Below are 20,643 nucleotides of genomic sequence, written 5' to 3'. Positions count from 1 at the left end.
TGTACATGTTCTCTCCAAGTACTCTGGCTTCCTCATTCAGTCTAAAATCAAGCATATTAGGCTAATTGCTGATTCTAAATAAGAGTGAGCGTGTGTGTTAATTTTGTTTTTATGTGGACTGGTGACCTACCCAGGGTGTACCCTGCTTCTTGTCCAGTGGCAGGTACACCCATGATCTTGAACATGGAAAATAAATGAAAGAACAGACAATGTTAAGTGTTGCAGTTTTGCATGAGTAACCTGTATTAATTCTTGCTGAATACAATTTCACCTGGTCAACAGTCTACTGATTCTCCTCTTCAATTTCAGATCTGGACTGAGACAGAGTGAAACAGAAACAGATCTGGACTGCAGGCAGGTTAGTCAATTACGTGCACTTTGTGTCCATAGACTGTCCGAGGCAATTATGTCATCTTCATGGTATCATATGTCTCTCCAGAATTTCAGTATCCATTTACAATGGTACCTTCACACATCATCCATTCCACAGACACAGATACACATTGATACCATAACAAATACTGACTTTTGTACCTGTCACTGATAACATCTGCAATGGTATTTGTCATTATGAGCCTGCTGAACCTGATCTCAGCTTTTCCCAAAAGCGGGATACATGTTGACTGTTTCTCTGTCCGACTGAGGTGAGCCTCTGCTCAGACAACTCAGTGCTGTTTCTGTGTAAAGTTGATATATGGGCTCCTCCTTGGATAACATAGTTTCAGGTTACAATTGTGGATGCAGCAGGGGACGGTGTTAAGTGACAATGGTTTTCCATGGTACAATATAGCCAATGTGGCTATACTGATGATGGTGTCATGATGGTTTCTCATGCAGTGCTGCCTAAAGGGCTCAAAGTGGACAATCCAACAGTGGTTTCTGACCTTGACCTATATAGCATGGGATTTCTCTTGATTCCCAGGACATGTTCACAATATTTTGCACTACAGATATTGAAGGCAAGGCAAGTTTATTTGTCGAATACAATTTGTACACAAGGCAATTCAAAGTGCTTTGCAGCTACATAAAATCATTCCATAAAACATAAACATAATCCTTAATTAATTCAATTAAAAGTGAAGAGTGCAGATAAGATACTTTCAGTTGTCATATGCACAGCTAAAAATAACTGTTTTCAGCCTGGATTTAAACATTGTCAGAGTTGAGGCCTGTCTCACATCTTCTAGAAGACTGTTCCAGATTTTAGGAGCATAAAACTGAAACGCAGCCTCACCTTGTTTAGTCCTGACTCTGGGCACCAGCAGGAGACCCCTCCCTGAGGTTCTCAGAGTCCGAGTTGATTCATATGGCTCTAACATGTCAGAGATGTACTTTGGCGCTAGACCATGAAGAGACTTGTACACAAGCAGAGCTGTTTTAAAGTCTGTTCTCTGAGCAACAGGAAGCCTGCGCAGAGACCTGAGCACTGGACTAATATGGTCATATTTCCTGGTTCTTGTCAGGACTTGAGCAGCAGCGTTCTGGATGTACTGCAGCAGCATTCTAGATGCAGCTGTCTTACAGCCTGTTTAGAGAGCCCAGTGAGCAGGCCGTTACAGTAGTTTAACCTGCTGGAGACAAACGCATGGATTAGTCTTTCTAAGTCTGGTTTAGACACTATTCCTTTGATTCTGGCAATGTTTTTTAGATGGTAAAAAGCTGCTGATGTTATTGATGTGGCAGTTAAAGTTCACGTCTGAGTCCAATATTACCCCTAGATTTCTAACTTGATTATTAGAATTTAGAGAGAGCCTCTCAAGGTGACTGATAACACTTTTTATTTGTTTCTGTTGGCCACAGACAATAATTACATATAAGTAAGTTTTGTCTGAGTTTAGCTGGAGAAAATTGTTTTGCATCCACACACTGATCTGTTCAATGCAGTGACACAATGTATCTACAGGCCTGTGTTCTTCTGCCGTCAGTGACACGTAGATCTGAGTGTCATCTGCATAGTTGTGGTAGGATACATTATAGCTGCGTATTAGCTGGCCTATTGGAAACATGTACAGATTGAACAATAGGTGTCCAAGGATTGACCCCTGGGGAACCCCACATGTAACACAGTTACCAATTTCAACAAAATACTTCCTGTCCTCAAAATAGGACTTGAACCAGTTTAAAGCACTACCAGAGATTCCCACCCAGTTTTCTAACCTCTGTAATAGGATTGCATGTCAACTGTGTCAAAGACAGCACTCAGGTCCAGCAGAACTAAGACTGAGACTTTTCCTGCGTCTGTGTTCAGGTGTGTATTGTTTGTCACCTTGATCAGAGCTGTCTCAGTGCTGTGGTGGGGCCTAAAGCCTGATTGGAAAGTATCAAAAGCATTGTTAGACAGGAGAAAGTCAGAAAGCTGTTGGTATACAATTTTTTCAAGGACTTTGCCTAAGAATGGCAGGTTTGATATGGGCCGGTAGTTGTTCAGTACTGTGGCATCAAGATTGCTCTTCTTTGGAAGAGGCTTAATGACAGCAGTTTTTAAGGCGTTTGGAAATGTTCCAGTCTGAAGTGAGATATTGACTAGATGAGCGAGTTGTGGTAACAAACTGCTCAACACAGACTTTAAAAATCTAGTAGGCCACCCCATCAAGGCAGCATGTTGATGGACTCAGACTGCAGATGATCTCTTCGACTGTTTTTTCAGTGACAGGTGTGAAATGTGTCAACTCTAGGTGTCTAGCTGGCTGCAGAGTAGTTATTTGTGTTGTGGAAATTATTGCATTTTTAATGCCTTGAATTTTTTCATTAAAGAATATTGCAAACTCATTACACTTAGATGTAGAAATTATTTCTAAACTGTAGGGTTTGTTAATCTGTTTACTGTAGCAAACAGGACACGAGAGTTGCTACTGCAGTTTTTCTCGCCCATGTTTTACGCAAAGTCTGGTTGAACACACATAGCTTTTCTTTGTAAATCTCATAATGAACCTGGAGCTTTGACTTGTGCCATTTCCGTTCGGCTCTCCGGCACTCCCTTTTCTGTGCCCTGACTGACTCTTCTTTTCTCCATGGTGCTTTTTGCCTACTTTTAACCATTCTAACCTTGACAGGACCAATGATATCCAAAACATTTAAAAAATTGATGTGTAAAAGTTTAACAGATCATCAACATTAGAACACGGGGTATTTTCAAACTTAATAATTTCCATAAACTGTGTCCTTGTGCTGTGATTTATGGGTCTTCCCTGAACAAGTGCAGACCCAACTGCTGGTTTGGGTGTATCAGACAGGTCAAAGAAGACTAAAAAATTATCAGATAAAGCAACATCGATGACATCCACACTTGAAATAACAACACCCCTTTGAAATTTAGCACATCTAACTCACAAATTAGCACATCACAGTTCAGCTGCACCTCCACCTCTGCAGTAACTCCCACCACTAGCCCTGCTCTATCCAGCTTCTTGTCTCATACCGGTGCCCAAATTAGGATAACCAGTAGAGCTGAATGACTACAGACCGGTGGCTTTTACATCTCATATCAGACCTTGGAGAGACTACTTATTCGTTGCATGAGATTGCAGGTTGCTGAGGATCTTGACCCCCTCCAGTTTGCCTACCAGCAACACATAGGAGTGGAAGATGCGATTCTGTACATGCTGCATCGGGCATATGCTTATCTGGATGTGTCTGGTTCATATGTGAGAATCATGTTCTTTGACTTCTCCAGTGCCTTCAACACCATACGGCCTCCTATACTGAAAGACTTCTAGGTATGGGTGTGGCCCCCTCCCTGACATTGTGGATTATAGACTATCTGCCAGACCACAGTATGTCAGGATGGGGAGATGTGTTTCTGGAACACTGGAATGCAGTATTGGGGCCCCGCGGGGTACTGTTTTGGCTCCTTTTCTTTTCACCCTGTACACATCGGACTTCAGGTACAACTCAGAGTCCTGCCACATACAGAAGTATTCTGATGATACGGCTGTTGTGGCATGTGTGCGGTGGACAGGAGAAGGGACCTTGTGGAGTCCTTCAATGGCTGGACCAAAAAGAACTGTTTGCTCCTGAACACTACCAAGACCAAAGAGCTGGTGGTGGACTTCAGGAGATCTAAAACTCTATACCAGTCAGTCTGCATTGATGGAGGGGAGATAGAGACTGTTCAGACCTGCAAATATCTGGGGGTGGTGCTGGATAATAAACTGGAGTGGTCTGCCAACATAGAAACAGTGTAAGGAGGGGCGAAAGCCGTCTCTGCTGCCTGAAACGGCTCAGGTCCTTGAATGTTTGCAGTGACATGATGTGCATGTTTTATCACACTATCATTGAGAGTGCACTGTTCTATGCTGCTGTCTGGCGAAGTTGAACTACAGACAAAAACTGCAGGCGCTTGAATAAACTGGTGAAAAAGGCTGGTTCTGTGGTAGGCAGAAGGCTAGACCCTCTCAGTGCTGTGGTGGAGCAATGGATGAGGAGGAAATTATTGTCTGTTTTGGAGAATAATAAACATCCTCTCCACAGCATCCTGGCAGGACAGAGGAGCAACTGCAGTGAGAGGCTCATCTCTCTGCGTTGCAGGACTGAGAGGTTCAGGAGGTTCAGGAGGTTCTTTGTCCCCACAGTCATAAGGCTTTTTAACAGTGACTGCTGACATGTTCTTCCATCCATCCATCAATCCATTTTCCATATCCGCTGAATCCGCCTGTCAGGTCACAGGGGGGCTGGAGCCTATCCCAGCGGTCATCGGGCGAGAGGTGCTGTGAGGCGACGGTGCTAACCACCACACCACCGTGCAGCCTGCTGACATGTTCTTTTCTAATTTTATTTATTTATTTACTTAGTAATTTATTATTATCATTATTATTAGTAGTAGTAACAGTATTGGTATTATTATTATTATCATTATTAGGTGTTATTGAGGTGGTTAGCACCATCGCCTCACACCAAGAGGGTTCCAGGTAAAACTCCCAGCTGGGGCCTTTCTGTGTGGAGTTTGCATGTTCTCCCCATGTATGTGTGGGTTCTCTCCGGGTACTCCGGCTTCCTCCCACCATCCAAAAACATGCATGTTAGGTTAATTGGTGTCTCAAAAAATTGTCCTTATGAGTGAGTGTGTGCGTGTGTGTGGTTGTTTGTCTCGTTTGTCTCTGTGTGGCCCTGTGATGGACTGGCGACCTGTCCAGCGTGTACCCCGCCTCTCCCCCGATGACCACTGGGATCGGCTCCAGCCCCCCGCGACCTGACCAACGGATTAAGCGGGTATAGAAAATGGATGGATGTATTAATATTATTATTATTGTTGTTGTTGTTGTCTAATATACAATCATTGTAAATATCTAAAATCTTTTGAGCTACTTGACTAATTTAAATGAATAATGTATTTTTCTATTCTATTCTATTCTATTCTATTCTATTCTATTCTATTCTATTCTATTCTATCTAGAGTTTGCCCTCTACTGTGGGTGTGCTCAGTCACATGTTGACTTAGACCAAACAGGTCTGACAGACCAAAGTTGTTGCTATCTTGCATTGAGAAATTGAAATTTGAACTAATCAGTGATTCTCTGACAGTGTTTGGAAAAGAGTAGTGAGTCACAATCCATCCTTGCTTGGTAAGACTTTGGTGAACATTCACTCAGCATTCTCACTTCACCAATTAATATGACTGTAGAATCATTCACCTCTATTCATATTTCTTCTTGATAAGTTGCTGGTATCAGATTCTATTTGTGTTTAATATATTTTCTAAATGTAATAGAATTTGAAAGTAAAATCTGTGAATTGTTAATTTGTCAGTGTCTTAAGTTTTTGTTGTAGTTTGGAAAAGGTTCCAACCTCTCTGGAGATAGGTTTGTACATACTTTTTTGTATATATATATATATATATATATATATATATATATACTCAGGGTAAGCATAAGTACAAGAGTTTTATGTTTTACTTTATCTCACTTTATTTTCAAATATACTGATATTTAGTTTAGAAAGTTTTAAAGATGGTTTTGCTCTCTTTTATATATTTTTGTAATTTGCTAACAGTTTAACCCTTATGTTCTTCATGATATCAAGGCTTAACACAGTTTCACTGAACTTTGAGTCAAAGCCCATCACAAGGAAACAACAGCTTTAGGATATTGAGCAACTCCTGTACCATAGGGGTTTTGGGTCAGCTGCTTCAGTTATTTTGTTTGAAATATGCAGACGGTGTTTTTGCCTCTCAAAGTGGACATACATTGAATTCACTTCTGTTCCCATGTCACCATATAATACATATACAACTTTATAGCCAAGTAATTTCCACAGAAATAGCAGATACAGCTGTTCACACTGCAAATCATAAAGTTAAGAAATATTACTGGTTATTCAGTGTTGCCTCTTTATCTCTGTTGTACAAAAAAGTGCTAATTCACAATGTTTTCAATTTTAGTTGGTGATATTCTCTGGAAATCAGAGGAGAAGGAAAGGAGTCCAGGCTGATCATAAGAGGCTATCCCCAAGTATTATTGGACTTTAGGGTGATATGTTTTTAAATGTTAGATCATTAAATGAGATCATCTCAAAGTAATCATGCCTTGACAGCAATCATGAGAGATCCTCAACAGTCTGCCTCTGACTCTCACGCTAGCATGCTGATGTAATTTAAAACCAACTCCAAAAAGGATAGTTTTTATGTACTTTCATAATTGTATGTCATTAGATAACAAGCAGGTACAAAAAGAACATCACGAGCAAATGATGAATAATTGACTCACTGAATGTAATGGTTAAGAAACTTCATATCACATGTGACAGGTGATGAAGCCCCCTTCCCTCCAGCAGAGAGGCAAGTGCAGAGAAGTCTCCAATATGTTTTTATTCTTTTTCTTCATAGTCTGACCACCTGCAACTTGCATGTGTCATGCTTGTGCCAATTAAGACATAAAGTAAATGAAAGCCAGACTTGCGCTTTGGGGTCCAGAGGGTTGTAAGGCGGACGTGTAATGGGGAAAGCAGCACACTCCCTCTGCACTGTACACAACAGTCATTAAGCAACCCATCTGCTCAGTGCTTGCATGCTAAGCTGTAATTTTCAGGCTCTGCTGTGTGTGTGTCCATGTTTCTGTTTTTTTGGTTGATGTTGTTTGCTGCATGTGTGTGTGTGAGTGTATGCGTTGGACAAGCCAGTGGTGGCAGACTTGAAGCAGAAAAGATGCTTGTGTGTGTGCCTCTGTTATGTGCGTGTGTCTGTGATTGTCTATAATCTGGATGTCATCACAACCACAAAAATCAGGGCCTGATAGTATCTTCCCTTTGCCCTGCTCCTATCCGCAGCCATAGTCACGAGAGCCAAGGGTCCCCTTTGACCACACACACACACACACACGCACGCACACACGCACGCACGCACACACACACACGCACACACACACACACACACACACACACACACACACACACACACACACACACACACACACACAAGCACACACACACGCACTGAAACAGACACTGCATCATGCTTCCACATTTTGTAGGTAAACATCTCCAGATTGGTGAAGTGGGATGGAATTCCCGCCTTTGTGGGAAATGTGCCCAGAACTATTTGTAAACCCTCTTCTCCGCCGCCTCCTAACTCTTTGCAGATTGTAACTCTGGATTTCTATATTAGGTTACTTTGGTGAGGCTCTTGACCCCTCTTTCCGAGGGTTTTGACTGACCAAAAAAAAAAAAAGTGCAATCAGAAAATGTAATGTCTTTCTGACTGAAACGTCATAGGTTTAGTCACATGTATTATTTTCCAGTATCTTTTAATAAATGTGTACTATACTCTAGCGTGGTGCTTCTATACAAGTATGTGGTAAGCAGCCTTAAGCATTATAAATGTAAATTTAGTTTATTATGTTTTGCAGAAAGGCAGTGAATTTGCTCCAGAGGGAAACGTGACTGTTTCTCTTTACAAGCAAAAGAGCGTACAATCACATGAAAGAATTGGCTGGTGGCCACACTTTCCTGTGGTCATGGTTCAACCTGAGCCATATGCAAAATTTAAATCACTAATAGATTGTGAGAATAATATTTTTTTATTATACTTAGCACGAATCCTGTGCTCATAAAGATGGAATATTTTGGCAACTGAGGTTGAGAGCATAAAAACATCTGCACGATAGGTGTCATCTGAGGATTCGAAGGCAGCACTGGCCCTTCACTGGCCCTTCACTAAGCCCCAGCGCTTGGTTTGGTCTATGTTACAGCTCCAGTTTTTCTCCAACTCATGCTATTTTTTGGGCTTTTCTCTGTTATTCAACCCTATCTCATGTTGAGCAGGCTCTGACTCATACTGTATGTAACCACAGAAGAAAAGAAAAATCTGAATGCTGAACAGTTATTTGTCCTTTTCATTCCCCTGCCTAAAACTTGTCAACCACAACATTAGGTGTTGCAGTTTATACGTTCACTGCATACACAGGGGAAAACAAATGTGGTTCTATCTGCGTTTGATCATGCTTCTCGTTTAATGTCTCTGTTTATGATAATCTGAGATGCCTGGAATAATTTTGGTGAGTTGACACTTGCTTCGCATAACAGTGGCTTGAGTGTTGACAGCTATGCGTGTCACCTTCACTGCAGCTCTTTATCTAATCTGAACAGTGATCTTTTCCTGTGTCAGAAATTGAAATCCACAGAGGATCATTCATCTTCAGGGATGTTGTGCAACATATACAGATACAAGCTATATCAACACACTGATTTCCCAACTAACACTTGTGCACCAGCAGGCAGATGGTCATACACTTACATGGACACTTGTTGTTGGAACATAAATAAGGCCATTAATAATACCTCTATCCATACTACTTAATAATACCTAATCCATACTATCCATGTATTCTTCCTACTTAGATGCCTTTCCTATAACTGTAGTATGGTTCCATTTAATTCACTAAGGGCAGAGATAAAGTTATCTCTCAGCAAGTACCCTGGTTCCATGTAATGGAAATGTATTATTTGTGAGTGACAGATAGATAGATGGGCCCAATGCAGTTTAGAATGATACAAAGTAGATCCTAAGGGATAAGTGTGAGGGCTTTTATCTGATCAAGGAGACGCTCATATGATTTAGCTGCAGAAATCAGAGCCTGGGGTGGAGACAACAGGTTAGACACACAGAGCTACAACAGTTTCTGTGCCATGTCTATAGTAGAGATTTGGTCACTAGCCATGTTACTGCCTTATTTCGCCATTCAGCTGTGAACTATGATGCTTCTCCAATGAGAAAATCCTTGTCAACAAAATGTTTGAGATTTTCATTGCTTTGTTCTTTGAGTGCTGTTGTACTTTTTCAGCTCATTGGGAGAGTTTAACAAATTGTTGTGGTGGCAAAATCTGTTCTGCAAACTGATTTTAATTTAATCCAGTTAAACTGTGTTGCTCATAAAACATAGGATCACATCCAAGCACTTACTCACAGATCTTTATTCATGAATTATCAGCTTACAGAGAAACACTGATTAAATCCATATCACTGCAAGCTTTTATTATTGACTGTATTCAGACCACAGTATGTAGTAAATAAATGAAAACAACACATTAGATTACACAGAGCCAAGACAAAACAAACACAAGAAAGCATATATTGTATGTTTCTAGCTTTATTTTGCTGAGAAGAAACAGCTGCATGAACCATTCTAAAAACAGTATAGTATAAACTACAATAAAGTATGCAAGATAAATATCATAGCAGTTTTTCTTAGCTCATTGAAAGAGTATTGTGGTACCTATAATATTTCTTTCAGTCTTGTAAAGTCTGCTGTCATTTTCTTTCCTATGACAGCTGCAAACCAATGAGAGGTGACAAACAATAGACTGTAAATCACACCACAAGGTGCAATTTGCATGAGAAAGACAGCCCGAATGAAACAATGATCTACAGATAGCAAACATGCCTGGCACTTCCAGAAATGGGTATAGCATGTATATATTTTATAGTAAATGCGAGCTCAAGACACATGCAACGCTTTTAACCGAGGAAAAGTTGTTTGCACGTTGATGTTTTATTACTAAGCTGCTGTCAAATACTTTCACAGCCATACATCATCTGTGCTCGGCTGTCAGCAAATGTGCATAAGTCATTCTACTTACTCCGACAGGTGAGCACCGTGACAACGGAAGGTAAGTTCACTGTCAGGGGCTCAGTCTGAAGATTTGACCCTGTTAATAAAAGCATCTAAACAGTCAGACCTCTTCTGTCAAAGTTATACTGAAAGTACTCCTTTTGCATTTTATAAATGTAAAGTTGGAAACCAGCAATCCCAATACTCATCAGCCTTGATGTTTGAAATATGTAAGGGTGCCTTAATATACACAATCTCATTGCAGAGGGGACAAACATACATAGATTGGACAGGGGAAAAAGTGATATTTGGTATGTTACATAGCTTCATCATGCTGTCTGCATCTGGGACCTGATCTAAAAGCTGGACTTGCTTTTGAATCACATCTGTTATATTTTTATCAGAAGAAGAAGACAGTAAAAACAGGAAAGCTTTGGAACTGTTAGCCCACCATCCCATTGTTTGGGAGGAACTCACGTCAGTAAGATGTGCTGTTGTGAAAATAAGAAACTTAACAACAGCACTTGTACATTTTATAGGAATGTATATGCAAGTTGAACTGCTGTAAAAGTTTGAGAAATGTTTGTTGACATTCATCTGCTCGATCTTCCTGTAGTTCTGTCACAAATACAAGCCAAGAAATAGCGCAAAACATTTAGTACCAAGAACTATTCATGTTTACTTCATCACAGTGTAAAATAAGCGTATTTGACATGTTGAGTTCTAACCTCAAAAACCTCTACCTAGAGGACTTCAGTAGAGATTAGGCATGTCAAGCCTAGTTACAGGTTACTCTGATCTCTGTTCTGTGGGCAATAAATTATCTTGAGTACGTTGTTGGGTCCTAAGCCTACCCAAATTAAAGCAAATTTGTCCACTGAGTAGTATTTCTCAACTTCTGTACATTCATAATACACACAAAAACCTCATGTATCCCAAACCCCCCTCAAACTCAGACTATCAGAGCACATCCTGTACCACAGTTTGCTCGCGTGAGATGCAGGAGGAGTGCGTGTGGATGGCTGCAGTGACTGTTTCTGCCCTTGGAAGTTGGAGTTCATCTGGAGTAACAGCCCCACATCATGGAGTTTGTTGCATAAAATTGAGACATGCTTCAACCTACCTTGTTAAAATGAAAGCAACAAAAAAAAGGAAGAGAAAAACAAACGTGCAAGATGCGTGACTGGCCAGAGTTGAGAAGTGAGAGCAGCTACAATGGCCTAAGGGTAGGCTGTGTAAGGCCAACTTTGCAGAGTGTGATTTTGTGTGTGTTTTTGTTAATGTACGAGTAATGATTTACTAGTTTTTTGGCAATAATACAACAAAGGTTAGCACCCTCATGTGAGCACTCAAAAGTAATGGCAATTTGAGTAGAATATAAAAGCATTTGGCATGATAGGAAATGTACACTGGATTTTGTTGTCAGATGCATGGTTAGAGATGATAAACCTCACGGTATACTCAGATGACAAGGGAATGATATTATTAACTGCTTCCATGAAATGATTCAAGAGTAAGTATCAGAAATAAGAAGAGCTGCTTTATAAGATTTACTGCCTCATGTTAAGATCTTTACATATTTTGTAGGGTTTCATGTTTGCTAATCACAAGCTTGTGCTAGATAAGTATAGGTCTTTTGCACTACGCGGGTCTCTGATATGTAGCTGTCGGAGCATAATTAAGCTTGTGCTGAGAGGGTTTCTCTTTGCCCCTTTCAAATACTGTAGCCTCTCCCCACCACAGCTGGGATTAGCACGCTTTTGTGGTTTTACTGTGTAGAGATTTCAGCAACGATAACGATATATTTCAGGTATTTGAATAAGCCTTGTGCCATAGAATTTGAGGAGGTTGTGTGGGCGTTGTGTAATGACAAATCATGGCATATTAACACCTATGTGTCTTAGAACCACAGCTTTTATGACATTGATTCTTTATGCCTTTAGTGTTGATGCCAACCCATGCAATTAATGAAATGCTGACAGACACAACACACACCATTGCCGCTAGCATTATACGTCTCATGAATGCAGCAATCGGGTCTGCACCAACAGTATCATGTCACCACAATGAACACACTGACAAACACATCACTAGTCTGTGGTTTTTGCTTTATCCTGGTTTCCATGTAAAGCTGGTTGACAGCCACTGCATGACATTATGTAAAATAATCCAATAACCCTGTCAGAGGAAACATGAAAGATAATATCACTGCAGAGAGTGCGCTGTCTGTGACACATTTATACACACACACACTTGCACAAGTAATATTATTCTAGACATTCTTTGTGCTTGGAGTTATAACTCAGTCTGTGAGTACATTCACCCTCCTACTTATGGTCTTAGTGATTTGTGTCTGGATACCGTAAATATTATGGCCAAGCTGACCGCATCGGATGATGGAGCTCAGTTTTTCACCCGTTTTTTGTAATAAACTTATGACACATATGTTGATTACAGTCGATTGCGTAAAGTTTCAGGACTGGAGCTGTGCATCTTTGATAATAAAATCCTTCATATGGTCCAAAGTTGAATTAATCCCAGGGTGAGGCAGTGGGGTTGTTTCGATAGGATGCTGCCAATACTCTCTCTGTGTGGCAGCCAACGCTGTCAAGAAGTCACGAAATTCATTTGACATAAACCTGATTCACCAGGCTGACTAAAATCTGACACACACAACTGGAGGAAGTTTATGAAATATTTTCAGTGGTGAGAATTACCTAAGTAAATTTTTCCAAGAAATCTATATGAGTACTATGTTGAATAGATATACTCCACAACACTATGGTACCCACCACAATTAATATCACTAAAAGTTACCAGTGGCACTATGACCCAACAAAAAATGTAAGTTATAAAAAGTACAGATGTACTTTAACCATAATTCATGTTTCACTTGTTTTGTTTAACTTGAAAATGGAACCTGAAGTGCTTTCAAGAGTTAAAACAAAACTTAAAAAGTACACATGGAAAAGCTATTTGAAAGAAAGAGTAAAAGTTAGATCAAATTCAGAAAACAGCTGTGCAGTAGAATGGACAGAGGAACCATTTTTTTCACGACTGGATCATTATTGATTTATAAATGTTTTAGAAGATGGTTCAATTTAATTTAAACTGCTTTATGTTCAAATCTTTTACACTGAATAATGTGCTCTAAGCTGAGTGGTATCTAAATACTGAGTGTAAATACCTATAGGTTTGTCATTAGTATGGTGGAGTAAACATTGACAGACTTCCATTGAAAATGTAGTAGAGCAGAAATATGAAGTGCCATTGAATTAAAAATAAGATGTCTCGAGTTGAAGTACAGTACTTAAGTGAACGCAGGTAAATTACTGTTCCCACTGAGCGCGTGTTTAATACTAATGATAGTACAATATACTGTAAATTGAGAGAAAAAAAACGTGTTAAAACCATGTCTTGTTACAACACACAGACGACTGCAGCTTGAAACCTCTTTGCAGGGTGTATCAGTCGCGATCCAATAGCGCCATCTACGGAGGGAAATATGTCCCTGCGTCCTACCGCATCGACTCACCACTTCACCGCTGCAAAACACAGCACAGGCCGAGCTACTGATTGTCTCTGAATAAGGACAAGGAACACCATCAATATGTCTGACATGGAAGATGATTTCATGTGCGACGACGAAGAAGATTACGACCTGGTATTTACCACTAATATGACTTGGCTTACTTGTAAATTTTAACGGTTTGTCCGCTGAGCGTTGACAGTTAAGTACCGATAGCACGGGCTAGCTAACGTTAGCGTTTAAGTTAGCTTGTTTGCTAATATCAAGCTGTCAAGGGAATAAGGTTAGCTTTGTAGCCGGCTAACGATTGTTGCTTGACGCTATTTCACAGCTTAGTAATGTTAACAGTAAACATAACGGATATATAGTTTTGTGTGCACGGGCTTCAATGTGTTAGAGTTAGATTTCAAGCCATGGCGTGAGCTAACTTCACGTTAGCTCATGAGTCATATCTGCAGAATAACATTACATCTGCCATGCTTGGCTTGAAGTTAGCTCGCAGAGAGTTTCTAGCAAACGTGCAACTAAGGTGTTGTGACTTCAACAATGACATGTTTGTATTCTTTAACTTAGGAATACTCAGAAGACAGTAATTCAGAGCCAAATGTGGACCTGGAGAACCAGTACTACAACTCCAAAGCTTTGAAGGAGGACGATCCCAAAGCAGCGCTCAGCAGTTTCCAGAAGGTGGAGTTGCACTCCATGAAAATGATCTGTTCTGCGTCGTTTTCGGTGATCTTATCACCTATAAGTGCAATATTTACTGACCTATCTTGATTTTATGTTCAGGTATTGGAACTAGAGGGAGAGAAAGGTGAATGGGGATTCAAAGCACTTAAACAGATGATCAAAATCAACTTTAAACTGGTATGCTATGTAACGCATGCAATACTTTCTTTCACCTTTCTTGTCAGATCCGTCTTATTGATTTTGGTTTTTTAATTCTACAGACCAATTTCCCAGAGATGATGAATAGGTACAAGCAGCTCCTTACATATATCAGAAGTGCTGTCACCAGGAACTACTCAGAGAAGTCCATCAACTCCATTCTGGACTACATATCTACCTCCAAACAGGTATGGAATGAAAGTCAAAGATGCATATGTTGTTTTCTTCTTATAATGTGATAAATCAATGCGTTTTTGAAAATCCCCAACTATATTAACAGATGGACCTGCTACAAGAGTTCTACGAAACCACACTGGAGGCTTTGAAAGATGCAAAAAATGACAGATTGTGGTTTAAAACCAACACAAAGGTATACAGAGATACTTGTGTTTAAGGTTGTTTTGCATGATTATTGATGGACACTCTGATACCTTCTTTTTTTTATGGTTAATTTCCTTTAGTTGGGGAAGCTGTACTTGGAGAGAGAAGAGTATGGAAAACTGCAAAAGATCCTTCGGCAACTTCACCAGTCATGTCAGGTAATGAATCCCTCTAATCTGTGTTTTTCTTTTAGAATTGAATCATTCGTGTAGTCGTCTTCGCACACAAACACTAGAGATTTACAGGAAATTGTGTGGGCAATTGCAGTCAGACTTTTTGAGCGGTTGCATGTTCATGTGTGTACCACACACCCCTGTGTAGTAGAGATGCACAGATGGTAAAGCCTGGCCTTGGCATAGGTGGTCATCTTCTATTCTCGTGTTTAAATGTTCTTTGGCAAGACTGGGAGTCCTGCATAGCCCCCGAGATGCTGATTGGTGTTGTAGAGGTGGGGAAAATAGTGCTAAATGTGTAGTGTTAAAATATATAAAAAGAAGTGCTGCATGAGTGTGTGAATGAGAACACCATCGTAAAGCACTCCGGAGAACCTAAAATACAGTTTATTGGCACTTTAAAAGTGTGGAATATGTAATATTTCTCACATAAATACTTTTGTTTTGTCATTTGTCAACTGTAGACAGATGATGGAGAGGATGACCTGAAGAAAGGAACACAGCTGCTGGAGATCTACGCTCTAGAAATCCAAATGTACACTGCACAGAAAAACAACAAGAAGTTGAAAGCGTTGTATGAGCAGTCACTTCACATTAAATCAGCCATTCCTCACCCACTCATAATGGGAGTTATCAGAGGTATTATTATTATTGTTATTAGAGCAGTAGTTTGTCTGAGATGTGCCTGTCACATTGTATGGACCCAAAGCTGTGTGCTGAGTAATCCGTTCTTGTTTGGTCTTTTCAGAGTGTGGAGGAAAGATGCATCTGAGAGAAGGTGAGTTTGAGAAAGCTCACACAGACTTCTTTGAGGCCTTTAAGAACTACGATGAATCCGGAAGCCCAAGAAGGACGACATGCCTGAAGTACCTGGTCTTAGCAAACATGCTGATGAAGTCTGGAATAAACCCCTTTGACTCTCAAGAGGTATGGAAGCAGTTTTCACTTTGTTAGATTTGAGCTTTTAGTAAACGGGCATACACTTTAACTAAGACTGCAACCAGGAGCGAGACTGGCTGGTTTTAGTCTAAATTTATGTTAAAGCACAGCTCAAACTATTTTATCATTATTTTTTTTTTATTAGAATGATTTGTTTGAACACAACCAAATTTCCAGAAAAGTTGGCATACCGTGTAAACTATAGAAAACAACTATACAACTATACAAACAAAATTCAGTGATTTGCAAAACCTGTATTTCATTCACAATAAAACAGCAAATAGTGAAAGTGAGACAATTTATGGGGGCAACACTCATGGGAAAAAGTTTTGATGGGGGATAAAGGTTGAAAAGATAACATGTTACAACTAATTAGGTTAAATGGCAACAAGTCAGTGATATGATTGGGTAAAAAAGCAGCACCTTAGAGAGGCAGAGTCTCTCAGAAGTAAAGATGGACAAAGTTTCAGCAATCTGCGACAAGACTGCGTCCATAAAATGTGGAGGAATTTTAGAATAATGTTTTCCAACATAAAATTGCAAAGACTTTGAATATTCCATCATCTACAGAGCATAATATTGTTAAAAGATTCAGAGAACCTGGAGACATCGCTGTGAACAAGGGATACGAACAGTCATGATTCTGTCCTGGAAATCACTGCATGGGCTCAGGAACACTTCCAGAAGTCATTGTCTGTGAACATAATTTGTGTGCTGAGGCAAAGTTTAAAACTGTTCTGAGGTCAGACAAATTGAAACTTGAAATTTTTTTTTTGGGTGGGGGTGCATTAGTGCCTGTGGACCTTCTGAAAAGGCACCGTCAGTGCTGAGAGGTTGATGCAGATTTTAGTGCAGCATCCACACATTGTGTTTTGCATGGAATGTCTTCATATTTCAGACAAAGACAAAGCTCAACCACATCCTGCAGCTATTACAACAGCACGGCTTCGTAGTAGTAGAGGAGTGACCTGCCTGCTGTCCAGACTTTTCACCAACTGAAGATATTTGGAGCCATGAAACTCAAAATGTAGCTAGAATCCTATATATCAGACAACAATGGGACTCTAGCAAAGGTCCAGCAGCTGGTCTCCTCAGTTCCCAGATGTTTACAGGCAGAGGATGCTACACAGTGGTAAACAAGGACCACTCCTAACTCTTTTGAGTCATGTTGCTGCCATCTAATTCGAGATGAGTTGATATTTTTCATAAAATAGTAAACCATCTCACTTCTAAAATGTTTTATTTGTGAATAAAATACTGGTTTATGAGTTTTACAAACGTATGTATTTGGTTTTTATTTACATCTCGCACAGCGTCCCCACCTTTTTGGAATTGGGGTAGTGGGACTGATGCTACAGCAGTTTAACTTGATTTCTTCTTCTGTTTTTTTCCTCCAAAGGCCAAACCATACAAAAATGACCCTGAGATCCTAGCGATGACCAACTTAGTAAGGTAAGTGGCCCATGGGTGTATCCATGTTACCAAAAAGAAAAGTGTTGCTTACAGTTTGTAAATTGCGCCCCCGGTTTATTCCCACTGTTGATGAAAAGTGTAACGCACACCAGTCTACTTGCAGTAGCTGAAGACCAGGTCCAGGCCTGCTTTTGTCTGGGACTCTGGGAAATTCACCGTGCTGTCTTTTGCATTGCTCTACGTTGTGTTGACTCGTGTCATATTAACTAAAACTCTGTCGCGATGCACTGCATGACAGCATGGGCAGTATTTGGAGTTTTCTGACATGTATCTTGAATAAGCTGGATTTTTATTTGTGATGGTGACACACATTCCCGGTGTAGAGTTGTAAAGGAGGCGTGGCTTATTATCGTCAGTTCATCGCACTTTGTATCTTGTTTTCCCATTGCAAGAAAGTTGGAGAAGATATAATAATTGCATAGTTACTTCTCATATCCAGATGTGTTTGTGTGTTTTTGAGCTGTTGCACACTTTTTAAAACGGATGTGAGCAGTTCACTTGGTACACAGTGAAGCGGTATTAATCTTCATGGTCATGATATCATTTATTGCAGTTGGCAAAATGGGTGAACACATTTCAAAGAATTATTTGAAATCACTATGAACCACAAATTACTTTTGTCTTGGCCCGAGCTTTCACTGCTTTTCTGCTTCTTTTTTGCCTTCTTTTGTTCCCTTATTTACATGCATATGAGGCGCTGGCTGTGGTTGCTCATGTTCCCTGCATATGTTTATGATTTTTATTAAATAAACAAGAAACGAAGAACGGACACCCAAGTCTGTCGTAAGAATGGTGTTTAGAAGAAAGTGCTATGTTTTGGAATGTGTTTGATGGCGATCAGGATGAGAGTTTTTTTTGTGAGGGTCACGGACACAATGTATATCGTAAAACAACAATGACTGTTTTCCTTTTTCAGCGCCTACCAGAACAATGACATCACCGAATTTGAGAAAATCCTGAAAACGAATCACAGTAATATAATGGACGACCCCTTCATTAGAGAGCACATAGAGGGTGAGTGGTGACTTCAGTCCAGATGTGTTGGGGAAATGTTCCTTTAAGTGTAGCCTATTGATTATGTGATCCTGTCTTTCAGAGCTTCTACGTAACATTAGAACTCAAGTGCTTATCAAACTCATCAAACCATACACAAGAATACACATCCCTTTCATTTCAAAGGTGAGTCGAACGTATCACAAAGTCTCCCATGAGGTGACTGAACTGTCATCTTTCCTCTGTGATAAACACATTGTCTTGAACAGTTATCAGATGAACATTAGTGCTTGTGGTTCAACTTGGTATATTAATTTGAAATAATCTAATTATTTATACTTTGACTAATGAATGCTAAATGTTACTCTGTCGGTGTATTATAATTAAAGCCGAGCTGATGTTAAACTCATTCATCTTATTGCGCAATAATTCTTTTTATCTTCTTATCTTTTTAACTTTTGCTCCATTTTGCAAACTTTTTTCACGTCTAATAAGCTTTGCTCATCTTTTGGGTTTTGTTTTATTTTCACGCCATCGCTTTAAGCTGTCCTTTTTGGTTGCACTTGACCCTGTAAAGTGGAACATAAAGTTCAGTTGAGTAGTAATTTTGCAGTTAAAGCGGAACCCCTAAAGGCTGTTTTGATTGATCGATAACAGTTTCAGCATTGATAAAAATTCATTCATGATGAACTTTGGGACACTAAATGGTCTTTTCCCCATTCCAATTATTGTCATTTTCTTATAGGGAAATTTATATACACGTTATATTTTCAATGTCACAATGTAACTACAGAAAAGAAGCATAAAGGGCAGTATTTATATGCTGGCGATTGAGTGAGATTACTTTAGTTGTGGCTGACTCTCCAACACCTGATGGTATCTTCATGCTTTTTCACTCCATTCTTTGCCTTAGATAGAATTTACATGGTAGTTTGCATTGGACAGGATTTGTTCCACGGGTTTATACAACATTTGCAGTAATTCGCAGTGGAATTACTGTGATAATACACTGCACTGAATTCCGCACGTCCTTAATGTCTTTTCCTGTGTGTTTCAGGAGCTGAACATTGACGTGTGTGACGTGGAGAGTTTGCTGGTGCAGTGTATCTTGGACAAGTATGTCTCTCTCACATATGCTGAGATGCTGACAAAGACAAACACTTCCCTTCTTGTAAATGGCAGTAGTTCCACATAGTTTGCATCTTTTGACCTTGAAGGGAGTCATGCAGTATGAGCTGAACTTCAGCTGTCTTTTGCTTAATTGATAGTGATCTGTTCTATTCTATCCATAGTGTTACGTAAATGACTGAGGAAGTAGGAAGTGAAAACACTTACTGTAATGTTCTTTTAAAACATGCCATTTATATCTTTCTTTGTTGTCTTTGCAGTGTTATGCATATCTGATCTGCCAGCAAAATAATGGAAATTACTTTGACTTTTGATGTTCCAGATGTGAATAATTTTTCTAAAAAATAATTTGTTTTTTTTGGGGGGGTTTTCAGCACGATCCATGGACGAATCGACCAGGTCAACCAGCTTCTAGAACTGGACTACCAGAAAAGAGGAGGAGCCCGCTACACGGCGTTAGACAAATGGACAAATCAGTTGAACTCCTTGAACCAAGCCATTGTTAGCAAGCTCACATGATGGCACTTCAAATCAAGAGACAAAGAAAACGGCATGTTCGACGACATCCATGAAGTATACTCCTGTGCTTCTTCAAGTATATCTGGCCAGACGAGATGCACACCACGTTTTAAGAATGTGTCAAGTTTGAAGAAGACTCAAAGAACCCCAAGAACACGTTCAATTTTTTTATTATTTCTTTTTTGTTTTTCTCCCTGTCCCGATGAGAAGAAATCACTGACACTTGTTTTTTTGTTTTTCTTGTTGATTGGCAGATTCTTCCATGTGCAGCAGACAAAAGCTTCAGTTGTTCAAAAAAAAAAAAAAGTCCTAATGTGTATGAAAGCGTAAACACGGTATTTTAATGTATACTGTTGCCTGTTGGTAATAAACAGATGTCTCTCAGCACTAAAAGATCTGCCTTTGACTAGTCACAAGGCTTTGAATGGGCTGGATATGGAAGAGAATTGCTATTATTATTATTATTATTATTATTTTTAGTGGAAGTCGTAGCAGTATTTTCTCACTAAGCGCTGGTCAAGTTTGAGATTTTCGGCTATCTTGCCACGCCCTCTTTTAAACTAAAGGAAAGAAAACAACT

At 39.8% G+C, this 20,643-nt stretch overlaps 1 protein-coding gene across 1 annotated transcript; it reads left to right on the top strand.

Moving 5' to 3' along the window:
• Positions 1 to 13,559: 13,559 nt before the first annotated feature.
• On the top strand, positions 13,560 to 20,456 carry cops2 (COP9 signalosome subunit 2). The gene is made up of 13 exons (XM_072380919.1): positions 13,560 to 13,704; positions 14,143 to 14,256; positions 14,359 to 14,436; positions 14,520 to 14,645; positions 14,738 to 14,827; positions 14,919 to 14,996; positions 15,476 to 15,650; positions 15,760 to 15,938; positions 17,350 to 17,402; positions 18,340 to 18,437; positions 18,520 to 18,602; positions 19,474 to 19,532; positions 19,919 to 20,456. The coding sequence occupies exons 1-13, from the start codon at positions 13,651 to 13,653 to the stop codon at positions 20,061 to 20,063; spliced, it is 1,332 nt and encodes a 443-aa protein (XP_072237020.1). The 5' UTR covers positions 13,560 to 13,650; the 3' UTR covers positions 20,064 to 20,456.
• Positions 20,457 to 20,643: the final 187 nt, after the last annotated feature.

This window comes from Leuresthes tenuis, unplaced genomic scaffold (assembly GCF_036924035.1).
Source record: "Leuresthes tenuis unplaced genomic scaffold, fLeuTen1.0.hap1 SCAF_2, whole genome shotgun sequence".
Taxonomy (NCBI): domain Eukaryota; kingdom Metazoa; phylum Chordata; class Actinopteri; order Atheriniformes; family Atherinopsidae; genus Leuresthes; species Leuresthes tenuis.
This window is presented reverse-complemented; position numbering and strand designations above follow the sequence as displayed.

Coding starts and splice junctions, on each gene's coding strand:
- cops2 (XM_072380919.1), top strand. CDS start 13,651: ATGTCTGACATGGAAGATGATTTCATGTGCGACGACGAAGAAGATTAC. Junction 18,438..18,519: donor CATTAGAGAGCACATAGAGG/GTGAGTGGTGAC, acceptor CCTGTCTTTCAG/AGCTTCTACGTAACATTAGA. Junction 19,533..19,918: donor GTGCAGTGTATCTTGGACAA/GTATGTCTCTCT, acceptor GGGGGTTTTCAG/CACGATCCATGGACGAATCG.